This window comes from Poecile atricapillus, chromosome 2 (assembly GCF_030490865.1).
Source record: "Poecile atricapillus isolate bPoeAtr1 chromosome 2, bPoeAtr1.hap1, whole genome shotgun sequence".
NCBI lineage: Eukaryota > Metazoa > Chordata > Aves > Passeriformes > Paridae > Poecile > Poecile atricapillus.
Window position 1 is genome coordinate 151744916 of NC_081250.1, and position 23669 is coordinate 151768584.

Here is a 23669-nt window from a genome sequence, read left to right on the forward strand (position 1 = left end):
AGATTCCACGCCTGGATTTGCTAAGCTTTTTGAAGATGAAAGGCCTGGGAAAAGGCTAAAAAAATTACAGTCAGCAATCCGGGTATACAAAGGAACGGGATGCTGCAGGAAGTGGCCGTGTCTCGAGGCTTGTGCTGGAAGGAGACAGATTTCTCCTCTTAAAGGAAAACAAGGGCTAATGGCCTTGACAGACTGACATGCTCTGCTGGGTCTTGGGACATCACATCCCTGTGCTGAGCCCTTCATGGGGATCTTTGGTTTTCCCCACAAGGAAGGGAAAACCTGCAGCAGAGGTTGCAGAAGCAAATATTTGCCTGCCTATCAGTTGGCCAAGTTCATTTGAGGCGATGAGTTCATCCTGGTCCAGCTGAGATGTGCGTATTTCTCTTGTCTTCCCCTCCTCTCTTCTTCCCTTTCTATCAAAGCTACTCATTTGAGAAAAAATAACAAACCCAAATGTATCTCTGTGGTGTAAAATTGTAAAGCAGAGCTTTTCTCTGCCCTTTACAAGGAAGAACTGTGTTGGTTTGAAACAAAATCAAAAAGGTAACGTGAACAGTGTTGTACCTGATATCAGTCAAAAAAGAAAAGGGTTCTAAAATAACAATCTCTTAAAATCCATTCCAGAAAGTGTCCTCTGTTTGTAGCTGTTTCCTATGGGGTTTGTAAGCTGATAAATAGGAACCACCTTTTTTTTAGGATTCTTGTAAAATGTGAAAATTACCGGACATTATCATATTGAGCTGTGTTATTTGGACTGAACTGACATCCCGAATCCACTTCTAAGCAGAATACAGAGGGATTTGGTGTCAAATGCAAATCTGGAACAAAAAAGACAGTTCCTATCTCAGAGAACACACAGTCTTGCTTTTATTCACAGCCTCTGATAACGTCGGGTGGTGCCAGTGGATGAATCGAGAGCAATCCGATAAAATCATGATAAAAGCCACTCTGTGCATGAGAGCTCTGGCTTGAAAAATGCTGGTGGTTGAAAAAAGAGAAAAAAGAGAAAGGTTCATTGACCGTAAAGCCAAGTCCATGTTTGTTCATATAACTCAAAGCAAAGAAATCCTTGATTATAAACTCCCCCTCCCACAAATGCCTGAAGCAATGTTTTTTTTTCATCCAGAGTCACTTTTAAAATCTATTTGCTCTCTCTTCTCCTTGGGAGCCGCTGGAGTTTCTTCCTATCACTTTCTTCTCAAGTACATTGATTCACAGTTTTCAGCTCACAGATGGGGGGAAAACTGGCTGAGTGAAACAGAGCGGCACCAATTTGCACCAGTGAAAGATTTGGCCTTGCTGAGTTAAAACAAAGACGAGCTTGTCAGCTTTCCAGTCCATCTCCCTGGCACTCCAGGATTGTTCTTCATAATGCATTTGCCAGTTCTTTCCCCAGTTTAATTTTAAATGGCTTAAGCTGCCTGCATTTCCCTTGTGAGATTTCCCCACCAAGTAGTAGAGCTCACCATTATGAAATTCTTACTAATCTAGGGGGGGGTTTTCTTTCTTTTTTCTTTTTTTTTTTTTTTTTTTATCTCCTCCCTGCTGGTAGTTATGTGCTCTTGGACAACTGTGCCCTCATGTTTGCAGTCGTTTCCCAGCCCCTGGCAGCCATGGTTTCACCCAGCTCTCACGGCTTAACTCTTTCACTCAGCCCTGTTTTTCTGGCAGGGCCACCATCCAAATTGCCTTCCTCGGATTTCATTTCCATGGCTGGGCTGCCAGGGACGTGTGGTGCTTCGCAAACCTTTTGAGCTGAGATTAGTGCGCTGTTTACTAACGACTCCATCCCCCCCTGCCTTGAAAGGATCATGGCAATAGTTTGGGTGTTTTGGAAATGAAATAAATCCTGCTGAAGCCAAGAGAGCACCAGGATGGGATGTGTGCTCAGACTTCTAGCAGAAGGTGTCCCTGCCTGTATTGGGGGGGGGTTTGTAATTAAATGATCTTTAAGGTCCCTCCCCACTCAAACAATTTTATAATTCCACAATTCTCCTACAGTGTTAACCATGGCCTTATCATAAATCTCATGCTTAAGAGCAGCTGATTTCCACATAGTACTTAAGTTTAAAGCTTTGTTCTTTGCTGGGTCAAAGCTTGTGGAGGAGCCTGCCCCCTCTTAAACAGCATTTCCATGTCCTGATCTCCATGACTTTTCCTTCCAGAGCCCCGTTTGGAAGCGTCTCCCCGCGCCTTCTGCTCTGCTCCCTGCTGCTCTCTCCTCCTGCCGCTCCTCTCACGTGTCCTCCTTTCCTCCTCTCTCCAGGTGATCTGCACGCTGGTGGCGGCTTTCTTGCACTTCTTCTTCCTCTCCTCTTTCTGCTGGGTGCTGACCGAGGCCTGGCAATCCTACATGGCCGTGACGGGCCGGTTACGGAACCGCATCATCCGCAAGCGCTTCTTGTGTCTCGGATGGGGTGAGGATCCGGGGGCTGCGCAGAAGGGCCAGGCTGCAGGAGGGGCTGGTGCTCCTCAGGAAGCTTGGCAGAGGCTGCTTGGAACCTTTCCAGGGGTCTCAGGAAGGGCTGAAATGGTTAAAAATAGAGAGCCATAAGCTGAACCTCCTGCCCAGTGTACCCGAAAGTGGAGGAGTCGAGTTGAGGTTTCAGAGGGTGCTGCAGGGGTGGTTTCTCCTGGGGTTGGGTCTGTTTCTTGCTTTCTACTTTTCTCTCTCTGTCTGTCTCCCTCCGTGTTGGATGTGTTCTGTTGGTACATGATACCAGCCAAGGGAATCCTGGCCTGGATCAGCAGCGCTGTGACCAGCAGGACCAGGGCAGGGATTGTCCCTCAAGGCCACACCTCGAATTGTGGGGTCACTTTTGGACTCCTCTCTGCAAGAAAGATATTGAGGTGCTGGAAAATGTCCAGAGATGGCAGTGGAGCTGGGGAAGGGTCTGGAGCAACAGGAGTGGTTGAGGGAGCTGCAGAGGCTCAGCCTGGAGAAAAGGAGGATCAGAAGGGACCTTCTGGCTCTGCACAGCTCCCTGACAGGAGGGTGCAACCAGAGGGGGCCAGGCTCTGCTCCTAGGTAAAAGTAATGGAGCAAGAGGAAACAGCTCCAATTGCACCAGGGGGAGGTTTAGATGGGGTAATAGAGAAAATTGTATCGCAGAAAGGATGGCCAAGCATTGGAACAGGCTGCCCAGGGAAGTGGTGGAACCACCATCCCTGGAAGTGCTCAAAAACCGATGAAGAAGTGACATTTAGGGCCAAGGTTTAGTGGTGGATCTGATTGGACTCGATGATCCTCGAGGTCTTTCCAGCCTTAATGATTTTATGGTTCCAAGATTCTGCAGAGCAACCTGGAGTGAAGCAAACTCTGAAATCCCGTCTCCATGGCAGCAGCGCCTTTCGGAGACAAATAAACTGCGAGACCGCTGCAGATGCTTGTAACTAATTTTTCTCCCTCTGCCTCTGCCGTATGTTTAATTTATTAGCCTTAAATGATGCATTCTGTAGTAGAAAACAAATACAAACCCCATAAACCTGGGCTTTCAAAGCGATAACAAGGGTGTGTTTGAAAGGAGCGGTGGCACAAAAAGTTGCTGAGAAGTGAGGAGGCAGAGGAAAGAAAGGAGTGCGGCTGAGCTCTATTAATGTCTCATTTTACTACTGAAGTCTCACAATTCACCCCAGGCAAGAGATTTCTGGTGCTTACCAAGCACCCTGATGTGATTTATTCTGGCACATCAAGAGCCGTCCTCATTGCAGCGCCTTCATCCCTTTAAGTTTTCCCTCCTAAGCTTTTGCTTACAATAGAGAATAAATTGTGTTATTAAAATCCAGGGTTTGCGTGTTAGCAGGAGCAGAACCACAATACCTGCAGAGGACAGGCTGCGGGAGCCTGGGTGTGCTCATGCATATGTTTATACCTCCTTGGTGACTCCAGCAACATCAGGAATATCAAATGTAACAGACTAATAGCTTTCCTAGGTAATAAAAAGGGATTTTTTTTTTTAATTTGTAAAAGCTGGGACAGATGGGCGTGTTAGCCAAGGGAATTTTGGATGAGCAGCGTTCACATTTGTAGTCTGTACAGATTTAAAAAAATAAAAAAATCCCCCTACATGTGTAGAAGCATAATTTGCACTGCTAGTAAAATGTAGTCAGCTCTGAGCTAGGATGCACTGCTGATAAATGATGCATAATAACCATTTGGAGTAGGTTAGGACAAGAAATGAAGAACACTCTTGCCTATTAAGGCAGCAAGGGAATTTTGGATATTTAGCATCCTGCTAGACTTCAGCTGTAGAGCTGGGATTAATGGCACTTGTAAGAGGAAAGAAGCCGAAAATATGTTTTAAAGAGCATAATCTGAAATAATTAGCACAATTCACTTTGTCATGGGCTGATTCTCCCCCCTTTCCCCTCTTTGCACATTTGCATTTCTGTAAGCCGTCGTTCAGGACGTCTTTGCCAAGTTCTCAGCTGCTCTCAGCTGTAGCTCATTGAAGCTGCAGAGAATTTCAGCAGCAGGGAGGATTATTTTTTATTTCTTTGGTCTCCTCTTGGATGTGCAACTTTGCAATTCGATTTTTTGAAATTATTATTAGTAATAATTATTGTCATTAATGATTCTTGCCCGTGCTTGGACAATGCTCTCAAGTTCATGATGCAGCTCCTTTGGGTGATCCTGTGCAGGGTCAGGAGTTAGACTTGATGATCTTTGTGGATCCTTCCAATTCAGGATACTCTCTGATTTAGAGTAGACAGATAAATTGTTCCCTGGGAACAACTCAGTCATCATATTTAGCCCCAATAAAGAAGAAATATTTTTTTGTCAGGATTTTTATGACCCTGTTACAGTTTCCACAGCTGGATTTTTAATGCTGCCATAGCTCAGCCTCTGAGTGGGTCTTCAGCTGTTTATAACCCAAATGGCTCTTGGGAATTATTAGCAAACATCTTCTCCAGTGGAACATGATTAACACATGGCCTGATTCTCCTGTGACCTGGAAGTATAAAACTCTTTGAAAGAGGATTTGGATGGGATTGCTTGGAATTGTGTTAAATTCCCTTTGCGCAGAAAGCCCCCGAAGCCTTGCTGGTACCACACCAGGTGTGTGGAACAGGCCAGTTAGGAATAAATGTCTTGATAATCATAAAAAAAATCGATTAAAATTTTATTTTTTTGGTGGGGATTTTTTCAATTTAATCAATTTAACCCCACCTAACTTTGCTTAGACCGCTGACAGCTCTCCCAGGGCTGCACCTCTCATTATGATGCTCTTTGGCTCAACCACCATGACATAGCTGCCACCTGTAGTAGCTGCTCCTTGTCCAGACCCATTCCCAGCCCAAACTGAGGCTTTTACCCAGCCTTGGAACGAGCCAGTCCCTGGAGCTGCCAAGTTCACAGCCCCACTCTGGATTTCTGCATAATTACCACGTTGGAGAGAAGCACTCTGCGAAGAACAAGTTGCTATTTTTGGCGGAGTCTTTGCCAAATTTCGTCTTTCCCAGGGTCTCTTGCACAAAGCTGGATTCCTGAAAATGTCCTTTCCCCGTGTGGTTTCTTCCTGTGGGATGCTGCAGTGATGGGATATGCGTAGGGAATGCAGCAGCCAGGATTTATCCAGATGAGGTGTGAAGGAGGCTCAGCGAGAGGAGCAAGAGCCAGTGAGGGAAAAAATCAGAAAAAAGAGGAATGGAAAGGAAAAAGAAAAGGAAAAAAAGAAAGGGAAAAAGGAAGGGAAAGGAAAAAGGAAGGGAAAGAAAAAAGGAAGGGAAAGGAAAAGGAAAAAAAAAGAAAAGGAAAAGGAGGGAAGGGAAGAGGAGAGGAAAGGAGGAAAGGAAAGGAAAGGAAAGGAAAGGAAAGGAAAGGAAAGGAAAGGAAAGGAAAGGAAAGGAAAGGAAAGGAAAGGAAAGGAAAGGAAAGGAAAGGAAAGGAAAGGAAAGGAAAGGAAAGGAAAGGAAAGGAAAGGAAAGGAAAGGAAAGGAAAGGAAAGGAAAGGAAAGGAAAGGAAAGGAAAGGAAAGGGAAAGATGAAAGGAGAAAGGAAAATGGAAAAGGAAACAGAAATGGATATTAAAAGAGATGCTTTTTAAATCCACCGCCTGTTGAGTTTGGACTGATGAAATGTGACCTGTGCTTGGAAATCTCACATGGGAAGAGAAGCACTTCCCTGCAGGATAACCCTCAAATGCTCCACGTTCCAGCCAGCTTGGCCCTGTGGCTCCCAGCTGCTGCAGAGCCTCACTATTAATCAGCCTTGCTGAGGGACCCCATTCCCAGAGGAATGTTGTTTGGAAGCTGTGCCTGCACATTCCTGGGATCTCCTGCAGTCACCTGCCGTGACCTCTGCAGCTCACGAGTTCGGGCACTAATCCCAGCTGGCTACTGATCCTGCTGATTCCTAATGGGATTTTCCCATCTTTAGCGTTGAGACAGCTTAATTCCTCCTGCCACAAGGAGGAGAGCTATAAAAAGCCACATGGAGATCTCCAAAGCTGAAGAACCCGATGTTCTGAGCTGATCTCCAGACATTTGATCCTTATGGAAAGGGGAGAGCTGGACTTTGAACCTTCATAGATCCTGGAAGAGACCTGAAACTCTTTCTTATTCTTGTTCAGAGGAACCTGCTCCATTACAGATCTTGGAGGACCTCTTTGGGATAGGGAAACTCCGTTTTAATTTCCTTTTCTGTCTAATTTGGGGCAGATTTGAACCTGGGTTGCTCATTCTACACTGAGTGCAAACAAAGCTCCTGATCTTTGGGTTCATGAAGTTGAGTTGTGAGTGAATATTCCAGCTTCAGAGACACCATGAAGTACCTAAGAATAAACCAAATCAATTTTATCCATCTCAATCTACTGAAAGACCTACCCCCCCACAACTGCTGAGACCACAGCAGGACAGGAGCTGATTGCAGCTCATGGTATTTATTTAAATAACAGAGGTCATTAAAGTTCTTTGGTTCAGTTCTGAGGGTCCTGAGCTCAGTCTCTGCCACAGAGCCAGGCTGAAGTGGATGGTGCTGGAATAACTCGGAAAAACAGGGAATATTGAGTGGGAGAAGGGCTGAACATGTGATTAAATGACCTCTTTCCTCCTGTTTCATTTCCACAGGGCTCCCTGCCTTGGTGGTTGCCATTTCCGTGGGATTCACTAAAGCCAAGGGATACGGCACCGTGAACTAGTGAGTAAAGGATTCCTCTTTTTCCTGATGTTTTATCCTCCATCTTTTTTGTCAAAACCCAGTCACTGACACACAGGAGAAAGGCTGGGAGTTAAATTTCCATGTGCAGGACAATTCCTGCCTCCTCAATCCATCATCTGACCAAGCTGGATCATGTGTTCCTTAAAAAACAAGTCCATAGGGACTAATTAGGTTTAACTGCTGTATTTGTGACATCACTTTGATCTGAATACCTTTTACTTAGAGCTTTTTAATGTATTTTTTAAGGGAAAAAATGTAGACTATTTAAACTTTAGGATGTTTAAAAATTAAAATCGCCTTTTTTTTTTAAAATCTGTTTTTTCGCTTGGTTGGTCTCACGTTTTCCAAATAGCTCAGCTCAGTTTTAGGCAGCAGAATGAACCTGACTTGTGCAAACCAAGTGACAGCAGCTTGTGTTTGCCTGTTTTCCAAATTCCACGGGTTTTGTCTTTAGGAAGCTTTTATGTGCTCATAAAGGGGAAGGAAAACAGAAAAGAAATAATGGAAGAGGTAAAAAATGCATTAAGGCAAGGCTGGGCTCACTCAGAGCTGAGCATTAATATGACTTTAAATGAAAAAGGAAAAAAGGGAAAATATTTTTTCCCTCTGTTGCGAAAAACCTTAGAAATTTCATGCATAGAGGCAGTTCAAGGATAATATTTTATGTAGCAATAAGTCAGGCTCTTCCTACTACATCCCATCATTTTCCAGAGCCTTCCTGGGCAGGGGTTTGCAGCCCACACGGGCGATGTTTGAGACTGGAGGTGTTGATGTGGCCGGCAGCAGATGAGGCTTCGATCGTCCCACTGAGGAAATGTCATGTGGAACCTGCTGCTCTCCCTCAATTCCCACCACATCCTGCACACCCACGGCCAAATGGTCCAGGGCTTGCATCTTAATTGCAGGGGAGAATTAAAGCAGCACAGCAGCGTTTGCTGTTCGCTTTGCAACCTGAATTCTTGCATGACAGAGGGTTCAGGATCGTGGATTTCTCGAGTACAAATCCATAGACAGAGTTCCTGAAGTCTGTGCTGGCTTCAGGATGCACTGGCTGTCCCACCTTCAGTGTGTCCTGGTGGAGAGGGACACAGTGGTTGTTGTGTGACTCAGGAGAGGACAAAACACAGCCTGGTTTGCAGAAATATCACCAAGATCCCAAATTAATTCCCTCTGGGTTTTCCGTGGGTCAGCCGCTTCTGGCACTTTGCTCCAGGCACATCCACGAGAACAATTCATAATGAACAAGCCTCAGGGAGATGGGAGGGAGGCCCTGGATATTTCTGCTTCTCTTTTTTCATTTATAGACTGGTGGGAATAGGTACAACAAGCTTTGTGGCTCTGTCAAAAACAGTTTAAGAGATTTTTGGACGAGGCTGAGCACAGAAAAGTGCTTGGGCAGGGAAGGGAGAGGCGTGCAGGGAAGCAATCCCTGTTTTCTGCCCTGGAGCACTGTGCCAGCATCTCCCACCCTGCAGACTGCAGCCAGGAGGGTGTCAACATGTGACAAAACCTGCTGGGCTGCTGCTTCCCTCTCAAGCTGGCACAGGGTGAGGTGGCCAAGAGGCTGGGCTGACTCTGCAGCGTTCCCAGGGGTTGTCTGGTCACACCAGCTCTCATCCTTTTGCTGCAAGTCCTCTGGCTCCTTTCAGCCATAAAGACTCTGTCACTCCTTGTGTCCAAGGGCTGGGTGCCAGGGGATGGAAGGGGATCCTGTGCTCCCAGCTCTGCTCTCAGGATTTTTGTCACTAAAATTGATGGGTGGTGGGGCCTTCACACCCCAGCCAGTCCAGTTTGATGAGTTTGGTTTCAGTGATCCTCGTGAGTCCTTTTCTGGAATATTCCATGGTTCTGTGGTCACTCCTTTTGCCTCTTTTCCACATTTCTCAATGCGGGGTGAAGCTGGTGAGTCCCACCGAAGTCATGAGAAGAAGAACTGTTCCTCTCAAGCTCAAAGATCCCATCACACATCCCCAACACTGTCATCCTGTTGTAATTCCACTTTTTGGTGCCTTCCAGTACCTAAAAGACACACAAGAAGGCTGGAGAGGGACTTTTTCCAAGGGCATCTAGACAAGGGAAAATGGCTTTGAGCTGAAGGAAGATAGATTTAGATTGGATATCGGGAAGTTCTGCCCTGGGAAGGTGGTGAAGCCCTGGCACAGGTTTCCCAGAGAAGCTGTGGCTGCCCCTGGATCCCTGGAAATGCCCAAGGCCAGCTTGGACAGGGCTTGGAGCAACCTGGGATAGTGAAAGATGGGATTGGAGTAGAAGGGGATTGGACAAGATGATCTTTCAGGTCTCTTCCAACCCAAACCATTCCATGATTCTCTGAATTCCTGCTGGAACTGGCTTTACCAAGAGCCAGAGTTAAACAGAGCTCACTTGCGCTGAGGGGAGGGGTGGGTTCACGAGCCCTGATGCTGAATAAAATGAAGCATGTCTGTAATGAGAGTTGCATTTTCACTTTTGTGCATTTTAAACCATGAAACAAATACTCCTGTGGGTCCAGCCGGGCAGGGCGCCCCGGCAGACTGGAGTGCATTCACACTTGGCCCTGTTTTCCTGCTCAGAAAGGATTAAAAGCTCTGTTGCACTCCTGTGTGGGGAGGCCCTTGGTTTCACCTCTTCTCCAGAGCAAAGTCAGCACCTCACAGCAGCAGTTTCAGAGCTGAACTCCAAAACTTGAGGTTTAGCTTGGACAGTGGGAAGAAATTTTTCTCTGTGAAGTTGGTGAGGCCCTGGAATGGAATTCCAAGAGAAGCTGTGGCTGCCCCATCCCTGGAAGTGTCCAAGGCCAGTTTGAACAGGGCTTGGAGCAACCTGGGACAGTGGAAGGTGTCCCTGCCCATGGCAGGGGCGTGGAACCAGGTGATCTTGAAGGACCTTTCAGCCCAGTTTTGTCTCCAGTGGGCACTCAGGGGGCAAGTGGGCACTGCTGATTTTCAAAGCCCAATATTTCCAACTTGCAGAAGGAAGGAAAGGCTTTAATCACAGCACATCCCTCCCTGGGAAAGAGGGAACAAGAGGTGATAAGATAAACGACAGAGCCTTTTAAAGCATCTTCCAACCCCACAATTTCTGTGTCCCAAGAGCAGTGCATGAGCTCCCGTGGTGGAGGTGGACTCAAAGCAGAGCTTGGATATTTAGGTGAACACAGAATTTAGCACTCAACAGCAGGCTGTCTTCTCTTTTTTTTGCTCTTTTTTTCACAACTTAGAGTGGTAAAAAAACCCTGATATCCAACTAACAGGACATGGTCATGAGGGCATTTTGGGGACAGCTGCAAGTGTTGAAGGCATTGCAGAATTAATCTTGGTGTTAAAGATTCTCAGGGTGAGGCTGGTGGAAGGGTCAGGGTGTGAAATGTGTGATGTGTCTTGAGGCTGGCACTGCCAGTCCAGCTGCATCTTCAGGATGTGCCAAAGGTGGCCCAACCACAGTGGAACAAACTCCACCAGGATGTTCAGCCTGGGACCTCAGCAGGATTTCACCCAGTTTGGTCCTGGCTTTTTTACTGTACATGAGATGAAGCTTTTCTCTAACAATGGAAACACAGCTGAGCAGCAGGACCTGAGTCTGTCCCACCAAGAATTGTCCCATCAAAGGCTTGGCCGTGTCTCCAAGCTCTAAAGCAGAGAGATCAGAGCCAGTGGTGAGTTTAGGGAGCTTGCAGTATGTTTGATATTGACCATTTAGCAGGCCAGACTGCCCTGAGTCGAGTTCAGGTTAAAAATTGAAGGTGTGCTGCAGGATTTGGTGTCTGTGTTGCTGTGTGAGTGGGGATTCCCAGCAGCCATTCACTCAACCTTTATTGCTCAGGACACTCCAACAGGGGCATTTTTCCTTTCTCTTGTCTGAACTGTGTTTGGAAGTACATTTTGCTGTTGAGTGGAGCGTGCTGTGGCAGGGTAAAGGCTGCACTTGCAATCTCAAAGAAAGTCTGAGGGGTACCAGAGGTCTAAAGGACCTGCCACTGATCGCCTCCTTAGATTAGGCTGAGTGCCTGAGTAATAACTCTGCTTTTAGCTGCTGCTCCAGGGACTGCCTCTGGACCTCTAAAGCTTCACAAACAACCTCCTAAAGCTTGAAGTGAATAATTGAGGTTGTGCCACTGGCGCTGGGAGCTCACATCCTCCCCCACAGGAGAGCCCATCAAAAGTTTTTGGAGAGCACAGCCTGCACACAGCAAATTTCTCGGGGTCCTGGAGTGTCACTGCCATCAGGGCTTTGGTGAGCCACAGGTGTCTCAGCAGCTTCTGGGTTAATCTCTGGATAAACACTGGTGGGCCAGCCCCGATTCCTGGCTGTAAGCTCAGTTTTACAAAATGTTCTGTTGGTGCTGCCCAGTTTTATGCAGGACTGAGGTGAGAGTTGCTGCTGGCAGGGCTGGACAGTGTGGAAAAGGGCTCAGTGGTGGAAGCCAGCCCTCCCCAGGACCAGGACAAAAGCCACCACCTCCCATCTGTGCTGTGGCAGAGTCACAAAAAGATCAGATGGTTTGCAAAAAGGGTTTTTACTGTGCTGAACACAAGAGCTGCTATCAGTCGAGGAAACGCTGCCTAGGAATTGTTAAACCATTCACTTCCTCCCTTCCAGTGATAATTTTATTTAAAAAATCACTGAAGAGGTCCTTTGGAAAGTACAAGGGAACCTCTTAGCAAAATGCAAATATTTCTGTGCCTCGTAGGCACGAGGCTAAAAGCATCTCCACTCGGCTGGGGTTTGCTGTCAGTTCTGTCTCTTGGATATCCCTTCACCCTTTCCCTTGCTGGCACCTCTGACAGCCTGGGAAATGCTTTGATGAAGTGCTGTGGCAGGGAGGCCGGGCAGTCAGAAGGGATCAGGGCCGGGTCTCGGTGATGTGTGATCTCACCTTCACAATTCCCGCTGCTCCCGGGGGAGCAGGGGCTGCCAGGGACCCCGCAGGAGCGAGAACCCTCTTTGCACCAAGTCCTCGTCACTAATTGCAGCGCAGGACTGTCACGTTCCTTCATCTGAGCCACCAGCTGGAAGAGACACTGAGAAAAAACACCTGAAAGATGAGGATGAGAGCGTTGGATAAAAAGGTTTGGACAAGGACTGGGATTTGGCAGCCATCCTCTTGCATTTAGGGAGACCTCCAGTCATTACAGAGCTCCAGAGCTTCATTTTTACTCCCTCCCTCCTCAGCTGATTATTCATTTTAACATTACAGCTGCTCAGACAGCTTGTGACAGAGCAACTTGCTATCAGGAAGAAATCAGAATTGATTAAGTTAGCACATTACAGGTTTAATTTAGACATAAACAAGATTCAGACCTTGGAGAAAACCAGAATATCCTGCTTTTAATTCTCAGTTTGAAATACTTCCCTTTTTTTGGGGTGCCTTTTCAGAAATGTTCCTTGTTTTTTGGGGCAAAAAAGAAATTAACATTTTAAAATTAAAACCTAAAAATTTTAATTAATTAAACATAAAATTTAATTTAAAATTAACTGAGATTTAATTTTAAAAAATTAAAAAAAAATATGAGGCTGATCAACAAAGCTAAAACATTTCCAGGAAGACTTTGTTTTGTTTCCTGGGAGCATCAGTTTGCTCCTGATGCAGGATGAGAGCATCTTGCTGAGGGCACGGCAGGCGAATTACTGCAGGGTGAGCTGAGTTAAGAGCTTGGAGAAAGTTCCCTCTCAATTGTGGTTTCCTGCTCTTCTCCTGTGGTGAGTGCACGGTCATTTTCTGCTGAAACAGGATTACTCCATCCCACATTTTCTCCAGGGTTCTGCCCTGTTAAAGCGTGCAAACTTTCCCAGGGGCTGCTGATGCAGTGTAAATTCCCATCCTTTCCTGCCCTGGAGCACTTAATTTGTGTGTCCATGCCCTGAACTGCTGGATTCCCCACAAGAAAAAAAAGAAAAAAAAAAAGAAAAAAAAAGAAAATATAAAAAAAAGGGAATTCATCTCCAGTGCTGCTGAGGATGTTCGTGGCTGTCGCAGAGCCTCAGGTTTTTTTGGTCCAACCCTGCTCAAGCAGGGTCTCCTGGAGGTGGCTGCCCCAGGGCTGTGCCCAGGTGGCTTTTGAGTGTCTCCAAGAATGGAGATTTCACAGGTGCTCTGCTCATCCTTTCACAGGGAAAAAAGAAAAATTGTTTCCTTCCTGACTTCACAGTCAAACCTGAAAAACAATCAGAGAATGGTTTGGGTTGGAAGGGACCTTCAAGGTGATCTCATTCCAACTCCCTGCCATGGGCAGGGACACCTCCCACTATCCCAGGCTGCTCCAAGCCCTGTCCAGCCTGGCCTTGGGCACTTCCACAACCAGGAGCTCTCCAATGAGAGTTCCCTCAGTTTGAGAAGGCACCAGGCATTTCAGGAGCCCAAATTCCACGTCTGGTCAGTGCAGAAGGGAGATGTCCTGTGTGGTGTGAGGGAAAAGGAACAAACTGCTCTCCAGAAAAGGCACCACACACCTCACATTCAGCTCATTCCTTAAGAAATTCCACTCAGGGAATGCTGTGAATCCCCACCTTGCTGCTGTGTTGTTAAATTTCCCCATGGAGGCAATCTCAAAGGGAGGGAAGAGATGTCCTGAACCCCTGGAAAACACAGGGGTCAGCAAATGAACAGGGGACAATTTCCACTCTTTCCACTCTTTCTCCCACATAAGTAGGACAAGAGCATCATCTTGCCAGCAAAATGCTGCAGCTGCTTCCAGGACCTGGTCTGAAACAGAGCACTCTCCTTAATTTTGCATGAATTCCCCTGTCAAATGCCATCCTCCTGGGCAGGTCCCCAGGCAGAGGAGCCTTTATGCAAGTTCTGGAGAAAGGGGAAGCAAAACTTGCTTGATTTAAAGAGATTTTTTTTTATTATTATTTTTTGCCATGGGGTGTCACCTCCCAGGCTGAGCTCTGCAGGCAAAGGGAAGAAGCCAGCATGTGCCTGTTGGGGACATTTGCCACTGGGTGACTTTATCTTCTCTCTTCATTTTCCAGCTGCTGGCTGTCATTAGAGGGAGGACTCCTCTATGCCTTCGTGGGACCGGCGGCTGCTGTCGTTTTGGTATTTAAGCTTGTCTGAAACATTTTTTATTTTTTATTTTTTTCTCCTCTGTATCTTACACCAATTCCCTTGTTCTTTCAACCCAAGAATGCCCCTCTTTATTCCCACTTGTGTTTTGAAGAGCTTCCTCCTTCAGGAATAGCGAGCAAAGCCAACAATTTGTTATGGGGTGGATTCTGAAATGCAATATTCCTCAGCTCTCAGCCTTCCACCTCTGTCCTCACAGGAGCCCCCTAACATCTGATTAATGTTTTACCTTGGTTTTGCTCTGTCTGGGTGGAAATGCAGGAAGATGGTGGAAAACTCTGACACTGACTCCTTCAGAAATTGCTGTTCCTGGTGGTTTTCAGACCAGGCTGTGCCCTCACAGCCAGCTTTTATTCCTGGTCCATCCCAGGCCAGTGCATGTGAGCAGATTTCCCTGTTTGCAGTTGAAACTGAAATCTTCAAATCAGTGCTGGGGAGGTCCCTAACGACCCTAAAAATTTCATGTTTGCTTTGAATTCAAAGAGATGGCAGGGTTAAAGTGGTCATTCCCAAACTCCAGCTCCTTCATGAGGAGTCAGTTCTGTCCCATCACCCCTGGCTTCAACACAGCCCCAACACCAACCATTATTTGAGTTTAAGGTGTCACTCGAGGTGACATTCCTTCCCTGCTGCTGAAGCCATGAGAAACCTCAGGGCTGAAAGAATCTGAGAACTGCTGTTCCTCCAGGAAATCCCTCCTGCTGCAGTTTCCCATGGGTTTAAAGCCACATTTGAGCCCCCACATCTTTCTGCAGTTTCTCTCCAGCCCACTGTTTTATCCAGTGGAGGAGCTTCATGCCCTCTGAGGCTCCAGAGCCCTGGAGAGTCCTGCAGGAATGGGGTTGTTGACACTCACAATTCCTTTTTCAGTTCAGGCTTTTGTTTCGTGCAGTGCCTGGGGGATGAAATGCCCCGCAGCAGGAGCTTACAGGAGAATAACTCCACAAAAGCTCGGGCTGCCTCTATTCTCAGCGCTGTCACTGCACATCAAACCACCTTGGTGCCATCGTTTCATCACGGTGACAAAGAGAAAAGCCAGCAGTGGCCCCTCCTCTGCAAGAAATCAAAACTGGTTTGAGTTGAGGTCTTTCATGCGGGGTTGTGACACAGTGATTCGGAGGGAGGAAGCTTTGGTAGTGCCCAGAGTCACTCTGCTGCCTCAAACCACCTCGCTTTTGTTGTGCCAGCAGCAAGGGAAGTGATCTTTCTCTTTTTCGTTCGCACTTTCAAAGTGTGAGGGAAACACAGGAGCCTGCTTCTGTTTGCCAGCTCAGTTTTCCCTCACCAAAAAGCTGAGGAAATGAGATGTCCTCGCAGGGGGGTCAGCACATGCAAATGGTGGTTCCTGCAGCTGGTATTTGGAAGTGGTGAATCATCTCTGGGGGTGTCTGGCCCTGATCACCACCAAGAGAGAAGCCACACACCTCATTTAGACTCCCTGACTCACTCCTGGCCAAAGGGACAAATGAATATTGCCCTGGTAGAGACACCAAAGAGCTTGGGGAAGGAGAAGCATGGAAAGCCTTTTTATAAATGGGAACCTGCAAACAGGTGAGCTCAAAAAATTGATAATACTCTGAAGGTGGTTGGCCTGCAGCTTCAGCAATGTTCATAACTCAGGCCACTGACACCAAACAGCTGCAGGTTTTGAGGATAAAGGTTTGACCTTTATTCTTAAAAATCCTGATCTACCTTAAACACAGAGCTGTTGGAAGCAGTTTTGCTTGCCCAGCTCACGTGGAGCAGCCTGGTGATGGTTGTGCGCAGGCTGAAGGCAGGGGGAGGCTCGTGGAATGAAATCAGGACAGGGTCATCAGTGGTCAGGTGGTGGTTGTCTCCAGAAACCTCTGACTTGAGGCTTTGCCTCCTGGATGTTATCCCAGAGACAATGGAGTAAAGCTGCTCTGCACATTCCTGGATAAATATCCGTCTTGTATCCCCGATTTCTTTCCTAAGAAGTGGAGCGAGGATCAGAGCAGGATGCTGATCATGGTGATCAGTGTACTGGATTGATTGATTGATTGATTGATTGATTGATTGACTGACTGATTTATACCAGTGCAGAACTGCTCTTCGTTGTCTCCCCTGCTCCTTAGGAATGAGGATGCACACTTTGGCCAGGAGTGATCCAGCCACACTTCAGCCCCACCTTTCCTCCGTCCTGGCTGCACCTTAAGGAAAAGCCTTTCTTGCACTCATCAGCTCCTCCACAGTGAGGGATCAGTGATTTCAAAGTGCTCCCTCTCTTTCCAGGCTCATAACCAGGCTTTGATTTCCTGCTGATCCTTGGCAGTGTCACTGTGCCTGCCTTGCCAGCGCTGTGTCCCTAAATCAACACTATGGTGAACTCCAGAAATGGTCTCAGCTGCCCACTGACCCAGCAGCTGATGCAAACAAAAATAATCACAATTTACGAGATTTTCCATGGATTCCCAGCTGTGGGCTCCACATCAGTGAGCTGGTGGAACCAGCAGAAGGACTGATGGTTGTTTTGAGGATGATTTAGGCAATTAGAGGTTTGGTTCTTTCCTTTGGGTCGGGCTGCTCCTAGGATCTCTTAAACTCACCAACACATAAAGTCACATGAATTTATCTCTGAATTTGGCCTTGAAACGTTTCCCTGCAAGCCCCACATGCAAAACAGCATCAACCACAAGTTTCTGCCACCACCAGCCGTTCCACTGACAGCAGAACCAGGAGAATGTCACCTTTTTCCACCATCAGTGCCGTGCCTCCACGCAGGGGCTGGGGTTGGTGTGTCACTAACATGTTGAGGAGGTGCAGATGGGGTTTGTAAAGCAGATGCAGCTGGCAGCAGTGGATGCAGTTGGGAAGGCACAGGAAGGAGTTTGGGGTCACTCTGCAGGATCTCAGCTCTTCCCAGCCCTTATTTCACTGTGGATTTTTGTATCTGATGGACACAGACATGCCTGCTCTCGCCCTGAGGAAAACAGACTGCATGGAATTGTATTGCACACTGATTTTTGGGGGGAATTCTCTCTGCTGTGCCATCTGCAGTATCTCCCAAGACATCCCACCAGAGCAGATGATGTTTCTGCTTGCTCCAGTGCCCTTCCACCTCTTATTTCGAGAGCAGCAGTGCTGATTCACCAGGAAGGAACTGTGACACGTTGTCTGTGTTCTCTTAATGCTGCTACTGGGGCAGCGCTGACTCCAGAAGGTTCTTTGGGAAGCAGCCAATGTCAACCCACTGCTCTTCTCTGTACTGCCCACAGTCATTTGGATTAGCCAAAAAAATTGTTGCCATGACTGGAGTTTGCCTTGCTGGACCTCAAGCAATGCTGGGGTTCAAACAGCCCTGCAACAATCTGAGAATTTCCCAGTCTCTCCTGCCTCATGGAGACCTGGTTGAGGGTTGGACTTGATGATCTTGGGGGTCTTTTCCAATCTTTTTGATTCTCCAACCTCTTTGATCTGCTGCCAGCTGCATTCTGCTGTCCTGGACTCACTGATGCACGGCCAGGGGAGGTGGGACAGGTGGGGACAGGGCACAGGAGGGGTGGTGGCCTGCAGAAGTGGGACCTGGATTTGGGAGGAAACCCTTCAGTGTTACCGAGTTTGACCTGACCGGCTTGAGAACAAAACTTGTGTGTTGTTTCTCTTTTGACAGGTGAACATGGTTATTGGCATTCTGGTTTTTAACAAACTTGTATCCAAAGATGGAATAACAGATAAGAAACTGAAGGAACGGGCAGGGTATGCCTTATCAATACATCTAAGTAAAGAGTGAAAATAAAAACCAAAAATACCCAAGGTTGTGATCAATAACCAGGCAGCGGATGCAAACAAAAAGCAGGAACAGATTTAAACAAAATGAATGGAAAAAAAACACTTGATTTAATGTCTTTGCCCTGTCATTCAGTGCAGCAGGACACAAAAATCCAAGAAGCAGCCCTGTGTTGCTGTGGAGGAAGGATAAAAGTTCATCTCTTTGTTAAAATGGCTTCAGGCCAGGCTGATGCATCCTCCCAGAAATGAGGGAGAGCAAAGTGGTCACTAACTCCTAGAGACAGCAGAGAGACTCAGAACTGCTGAGTGTGGCATGGGCTGGGTGACAGGGGGGTCGTGTCTGAAGGCTGGCAGGTGTCTCAGAGGTGTCTCAGGGACAGCAGAGGTGTGTGATGGAAGGGAATGGATCCTGGAGGTCTGGCAGAGAGCAGAGCAGCAGATGGATGCAGTAAGACAGGTGAGTGCAGAACCTCTGCTGCGAGAGAAAATCCTGCTGCCCCCTGAGGTTCTTTATCTTCTCCACAGCCTCCATCCCTCAGTCCAGAGGATTTGTATTGCCTGGTTTCCTCTGGAGTATAAATTCAAGAGCTGAGTCCACATTTCTCCCTACCCTGGTGTCTCCCAGGGGTTTGGCTGGGGGAGCAGCTCCCAGGCAGGGCTCTCTCTTGGGTTACTCCCGAAATTTTGTCAGTGGCTGTTTTTCCATTGCCAACACCCCCAGCAGGATGAGGGCCCCTCTCCTCTCCATTTCTAGGAACAAGCCTGCAGCCTGCTCTGATTTTATCCTTGAGCCATGCTGTGCTCTGAGCAAGGGACAGAAATGGCAGGCTGACACTCTGGCTCTCATCAGATGCCCAGATCAGCCTGGCTGATGTTGTTTTCCTCTGCCTTCCTTGGCTTGCTGTTGCAGACAGAGGAGCTCTGTCCTTTACCTGCTGCTGGGAAAGGCAGGGATCTCTGCTCCCAGTTGTTCACTGCAGGAATTTGATTTATCACTGTGGGTAACAGCTGCATTCTGGAAGGAGGAAGTTGTTTACAAAGAGATGAGGAGAGCAAGAGCTCGTTCTGGTACCTCTGCATGGAGGCAGAGTTTGAAACCTTTGGAGTCCGGTGGAGAAAGCACAGGACACATGGATATATCCTGTCTGTAAAAGTGGAGGGAGAAAGGGTCTCCACTGAGTCTCAGAGGGCAGGGGTGGATATTGTGGATGAGGTTCAGTACTCCTGGCACTGCACTATGGACCAGCTGGGGTGAAAGTGGTTTTTAATGGAGTGGTGGAGGCAAAACCCAGGGTAGAGGCAAATTCTTATCCAGCACCTCAAATCCCCTGTTCAGTTTTGGGCCACTCACTCCAGGAAAGACCTTGAAGGGCTGGAAGGTGTCCAGAGAAGGGAACAGAGCTGGGGAAGGGTCTGGAACACCAGGAGCAGCTGAGACATCTGGGGAGGCTCAGCCTGGAGAAGAGGAGGCTCAGGTGAGACCTCATCACTCTCTGCAGCTCCCTGAAATAGGGAGTGGTGTGGTGAGGTGAGGGCCAGGATCTGCTCCCAGGACAAAGGGAAATGGCCTCAAGCTGCACCAGGGAGGTCCAGGCTGGATAATTGGAAGAATTTCATCCCTGAAAGGATGACCAGGCTTTGGAACAGGCTGCCTGAGGATGTGGTGCAGTCACCATCCCTGGAAATGCTCCAAAAACAAGCGGACCTGGCACTTTGTGATGGAGTTTAGTGGCCATGGAGGGGTTTGGTCAAAGGTTGGACCCAATCTTGGAGTTCTTTTCCAACCTTAACGATTCTGGAAGAAATGCCAGGGACCTGTTTAAACTCGTGGTTTATCAGCAGTGTTGACATGGCCAAGCCTTGGGGTCCCTGGGTGCAGCAAAGGGGAATTTTGGTGCCTGGGCAGTGCCATGGCCATAAAACCAGAGGAGATTTGGATGATCAGAGATAACAGCTGCTTCTGGGTTGAAAAATACGCAAAGAAGTGACCTTGGTGCGTTGCTTCGAGCAGCTGCTCACAAGCGAGTGCTTCATTCTGGCTGATGCCTTCTTGACAAAGAGAGAACTCAGGAGAACACCCGGGCTGCAAGGCAGGGTCTGGAGCAGGGTAATTGCACTTGAAAGTCAGCGCTGCAATAAATGGTTTATTGGATTAGCAAAGCAGAGAGTTGCTGCCTCTCAGTCCCTCCCTCCCTAATCCAAACTGCACACAGAGTGACCTTATTTAATACACAGCAGCTGGTTATTGATCACACTCAGAGCTGGGCTTTAAAAACAAAACCTGCGAGGCAACAGAACAAAAAACAAACAAAAAGTCATTTTTCTGATGTTCTTTGTTTTTTTTTCTTTCTTTTCTCTTTTTTTCCCCCCCTTCTTTCGTGTCCGTGTGTGTGTGTGCAGCACTTTTAAGCCTTCTCTGTGCTCAATGGTTTTGTTCTCCCTTCCCAAGTGCCCCTGCTGAGAGTGTGGGAGCACTTTTGAGAGCCCTGGTGCCCCTTTCCCTTTAGTTCTCTGCTTCTGGCCTGGGCTTGGGAACCGTGTTGGAAGGTAGATCTGAAGAAAATCAGAACGAGTAACGGCCTTGGAGGTGTTTGGACCTGAGGAGATGGTCTAAAGAAACGTTGTGTTTCCTTTAGCAGAGGCAAGAAGTATGGTTCAGTGTTGCAAAAACAATTTTTTAAAAGGGTGAAAAAGAAAAAATATCCCCAAAAGTTGAGGGAAAAAAAAAAAAAAAAAAGAGCTGTTGGATATTAAGAGGAGCCCAGCACACATTCCACAGATTGGTTGACACAAATTCACCAGTGCCAACAGTTCTCATGAAATAATACCTGAGACACAAGAATTCTGCCCTGTACTTAGCAGTGGAAATAGCTGTGATTACTGTTGTCACATCTGTCAGAAAATGCAGACTTTCTAATGGCAGTGATTTTATAGGTGGATCACAAAGCCAGGCTGTAAAGAAGGGGGTGTGAATACCTGGAGAGCTGGAGAAAGGACACAGCTGCTCCAAAACCTTTCTGGAAATGGAGAAAACCATCCCAGTCTCTGCTGGTGGCCAACTCCACCACCAGTGTTTGAGCTCTCCTGAAGGGATTGCTACAAAAAAATGAATGTTTTAATGTCAAGAGCCTTTAAAATGAGTTTTAAATGTGTTCAGCCAGCGTTTATTCCAGAAGCATTTGTGTGCTCACACAGGCAGGGAGGAAGAAGGAGACCATAAGGGATTTTCACCAGGGCTAATTTAGGCTGAGTTTAATCTCTCTGGGCTTCCTCTGCCACTCCTGGGGAGAGAGAGGAGCTTCATCCCCACTTAGAGAACCTCTTCTTTTATCTCTGCTGATCACAGAAACCACCCAAGAAGAGTTTGGCCCAAAGCCTTGTGTGAAATAATCTCTGTGCAAGTGTCCTGCTGGGGTGGAACAGAGCTGGGTGGCCAGAGCACAGGGAGGAGAGAGTGATTAGGAAGGAAATAACTCCACTAAGACAGGAAGGGATTGGGATTGCCCTTCCTCTGGGAATGGTTCCTGTTGGAAGCAGTGCTCCTGCTCTTTGGTCTGTGGATGGTGGAAAGTGCTGCTCAATAAAAGGCAGCAAACAGTGAACACCCCAGATGAGCCCATCAGCTGTTAGTGGATGTTTAGGAAGAAGCAGAAAAAGCTAAATTAAATGAAGGCATTATTCACTGTGATTATTTAATTAGCTGCCCTTTCATATGCACAGGCACCAATCTAAACCTGCTACGGAAATTCAATATATTAACAACCTCATGCCCCCAACCAGAAGGAACTAGGAGATAAATGTACCCACATCTGTGCCCACTGCTTGCAACTTTCTGCATAAACACACCCAACAGCAGCTACAGTTGTGTGTTTACAGTGGTCTTTTGGCCAGTTCTCTGTGATTCAGTGTCATTCATGTTTTTTCTGGTACAGTTTCCCATCAAATTCCTCAAGTCAATCTACTTTTTTTCTTTTTGCTGCCTATCTCTGCCTCTCTCTGTCTCTCTGCTTATCTGTTCTTTGTGGCTTATAGATTTGGGGATAAGCTGTAATTTTATTATTTTTTTTTAAGGGTCGTGCACCTAATGCCTCTCCAGACCCGCTTTATATTTGGTTCAACCATTGTCCTCACAGGATTTACACCATCCTTCCTGGAAGATATTTATCTGTGGACACAGGAGCTGATTTGCTCTGTGTCTAAAAGCTTCTGTGGGATGCCTTAGTCATTATTCTGGACGGGAACGATGACTTATATCTCTGTAATTAATGAAAAGACCAATCAATAGCCACTTGAAAGGGGGCCATGGGCCCACTGCTGCTGCTGTGTTGGTGCTCACCAGGATGTCTTTTTGCAGTGAGACTGAACAGAGAGCCACCAAAGCTAAGAAATGCTCTGTGGAGGCGTCTGATCTCTCTTTCAGGCAGGGCAGGGCCGTAAAACCCCTCCTGGTTGGGGCAAACCTCCCTCAGCAGTGTCCCCACCACCCCCCAGGGATGACATTCCTGCTGGCTCTGGCAGTGGTTTCATGTCTTCTCTGATGCCAGGCACAGCAGGGAGGTCTGGGGGATGTTTTGCAGACTCCTTCCCGTTTTCCAAGCCAGATCTGACGTGGCTGTGGATCTGTGCAGACCAGGGAGAGCACACAACCACTAAATTCTGGGAAGAAACGGGGCCACTGCCAAGCTAATGTGGCTTCTGGGCTCCTAAAGAGCTGAACTGGGGCGGGGTTCCCACACTTCAGCTGCTAAAAATCCAAGGATGTGCTTTAGCAGATCCCCTCATACCAGCAGCCCTCTGTGGGCTGTTTCTGTGGTTGGTCCCATCCAGAAAAAGCTGGATCAGCAGGTGGGAATAATTGTCAGGATCCATCCCAAAGATGTTTTCAGCTCCAGAACAGGATCTGGGAGAAGGAATATCTCAGAGGCCGTCAGCCAGTTGGATTCTTTTCAGGGCAGGCTGGGGGTCTGAGAAAACACCCAAGCTCAGGATTAACTTTGGGACATAAAAGAGTCCCATCCTTCATCAGGGATGAAGCAACCAAAGAGTGGCCTCTGTCCTGGTCTCACCAGCTCCCAGTCAGAGAAAACAAGTGACTTATCCCTGGCATTGCTTTAGGACAGAAGATAAGCAGGCACAGCCCCCACAGCCCTACTTCTTGCCTTCTACTGCACAACCCTGCCACCTTTTTTGTTTTGGAGCAAAAAGGCCAGGAGGGAAAAGAGCAATTTCTCAAAAAAAAAAACAAAAAACAAACAAACAAACAAAAAAAAAGACCCCTAATGAACAAAAAAAAAAACCCTAAAAAAAAAACCACCAAACAAAAAGAACAACAACACAAACCAAACAAAAAACTCATACAAAAAGAAGGAGGTGGAGACTGGGAGACCAGTGCTGGTCTCTCATCCAAGGGTGCCAGAGGGACACCCCAAATCTGGCAAGACTTTCACCAACACAGTTCCACCCTCTCCAGCAGCACCAACAAGTCTCTGAGTTGTCCATTTCCCCCCGTTCCCCGCATCTGGAGTGGTACAGATGAGACTTTTAATTCCTGCTTGTCTTTCATTTCCCTTCCCAAACTGGGTATGGTTGGTTGGTTCCCTTTTCTCCTTCCTTCCTTTTTGGCTTCTCTTTCCCTTTCCTTTCGACGTTTGTGCTCATGAGCGAAGTGTTTTGTTTTGTTTCAGTCTTTTG

General features: G+C 47.3%; 1 protein-coding gene across 1 annotated transcript in view; it reads left to right on the plus strand.

Moving 5' to 3' along the window:
- The window catches only part of ADGRB1 (adhesion G protein-coupled receptor B1), a 117511-nt gene that overhangs the window by 60266 nt on the left and 33576 nt on the right, over nt 1-23669 (plus strand). Inside the window, exons 5-8 of the mRNA XM_058831879.1 lie at nt 2270-2420; nt 7072-7141; nt 14135-14201; nt 17860-17945. Of these exons, the coding sequence (XP_058687862.1) occupies nt 2270-2420; nt 7072-7141; nt 14135-14201; nt 17860-17945 (374 nt within the window). The remainder of the gene's footprint in view (nt 1-2269; nt 2421-7071; nt 7142-14134; nt 14202-17859; nt 17946-23669) is intronic.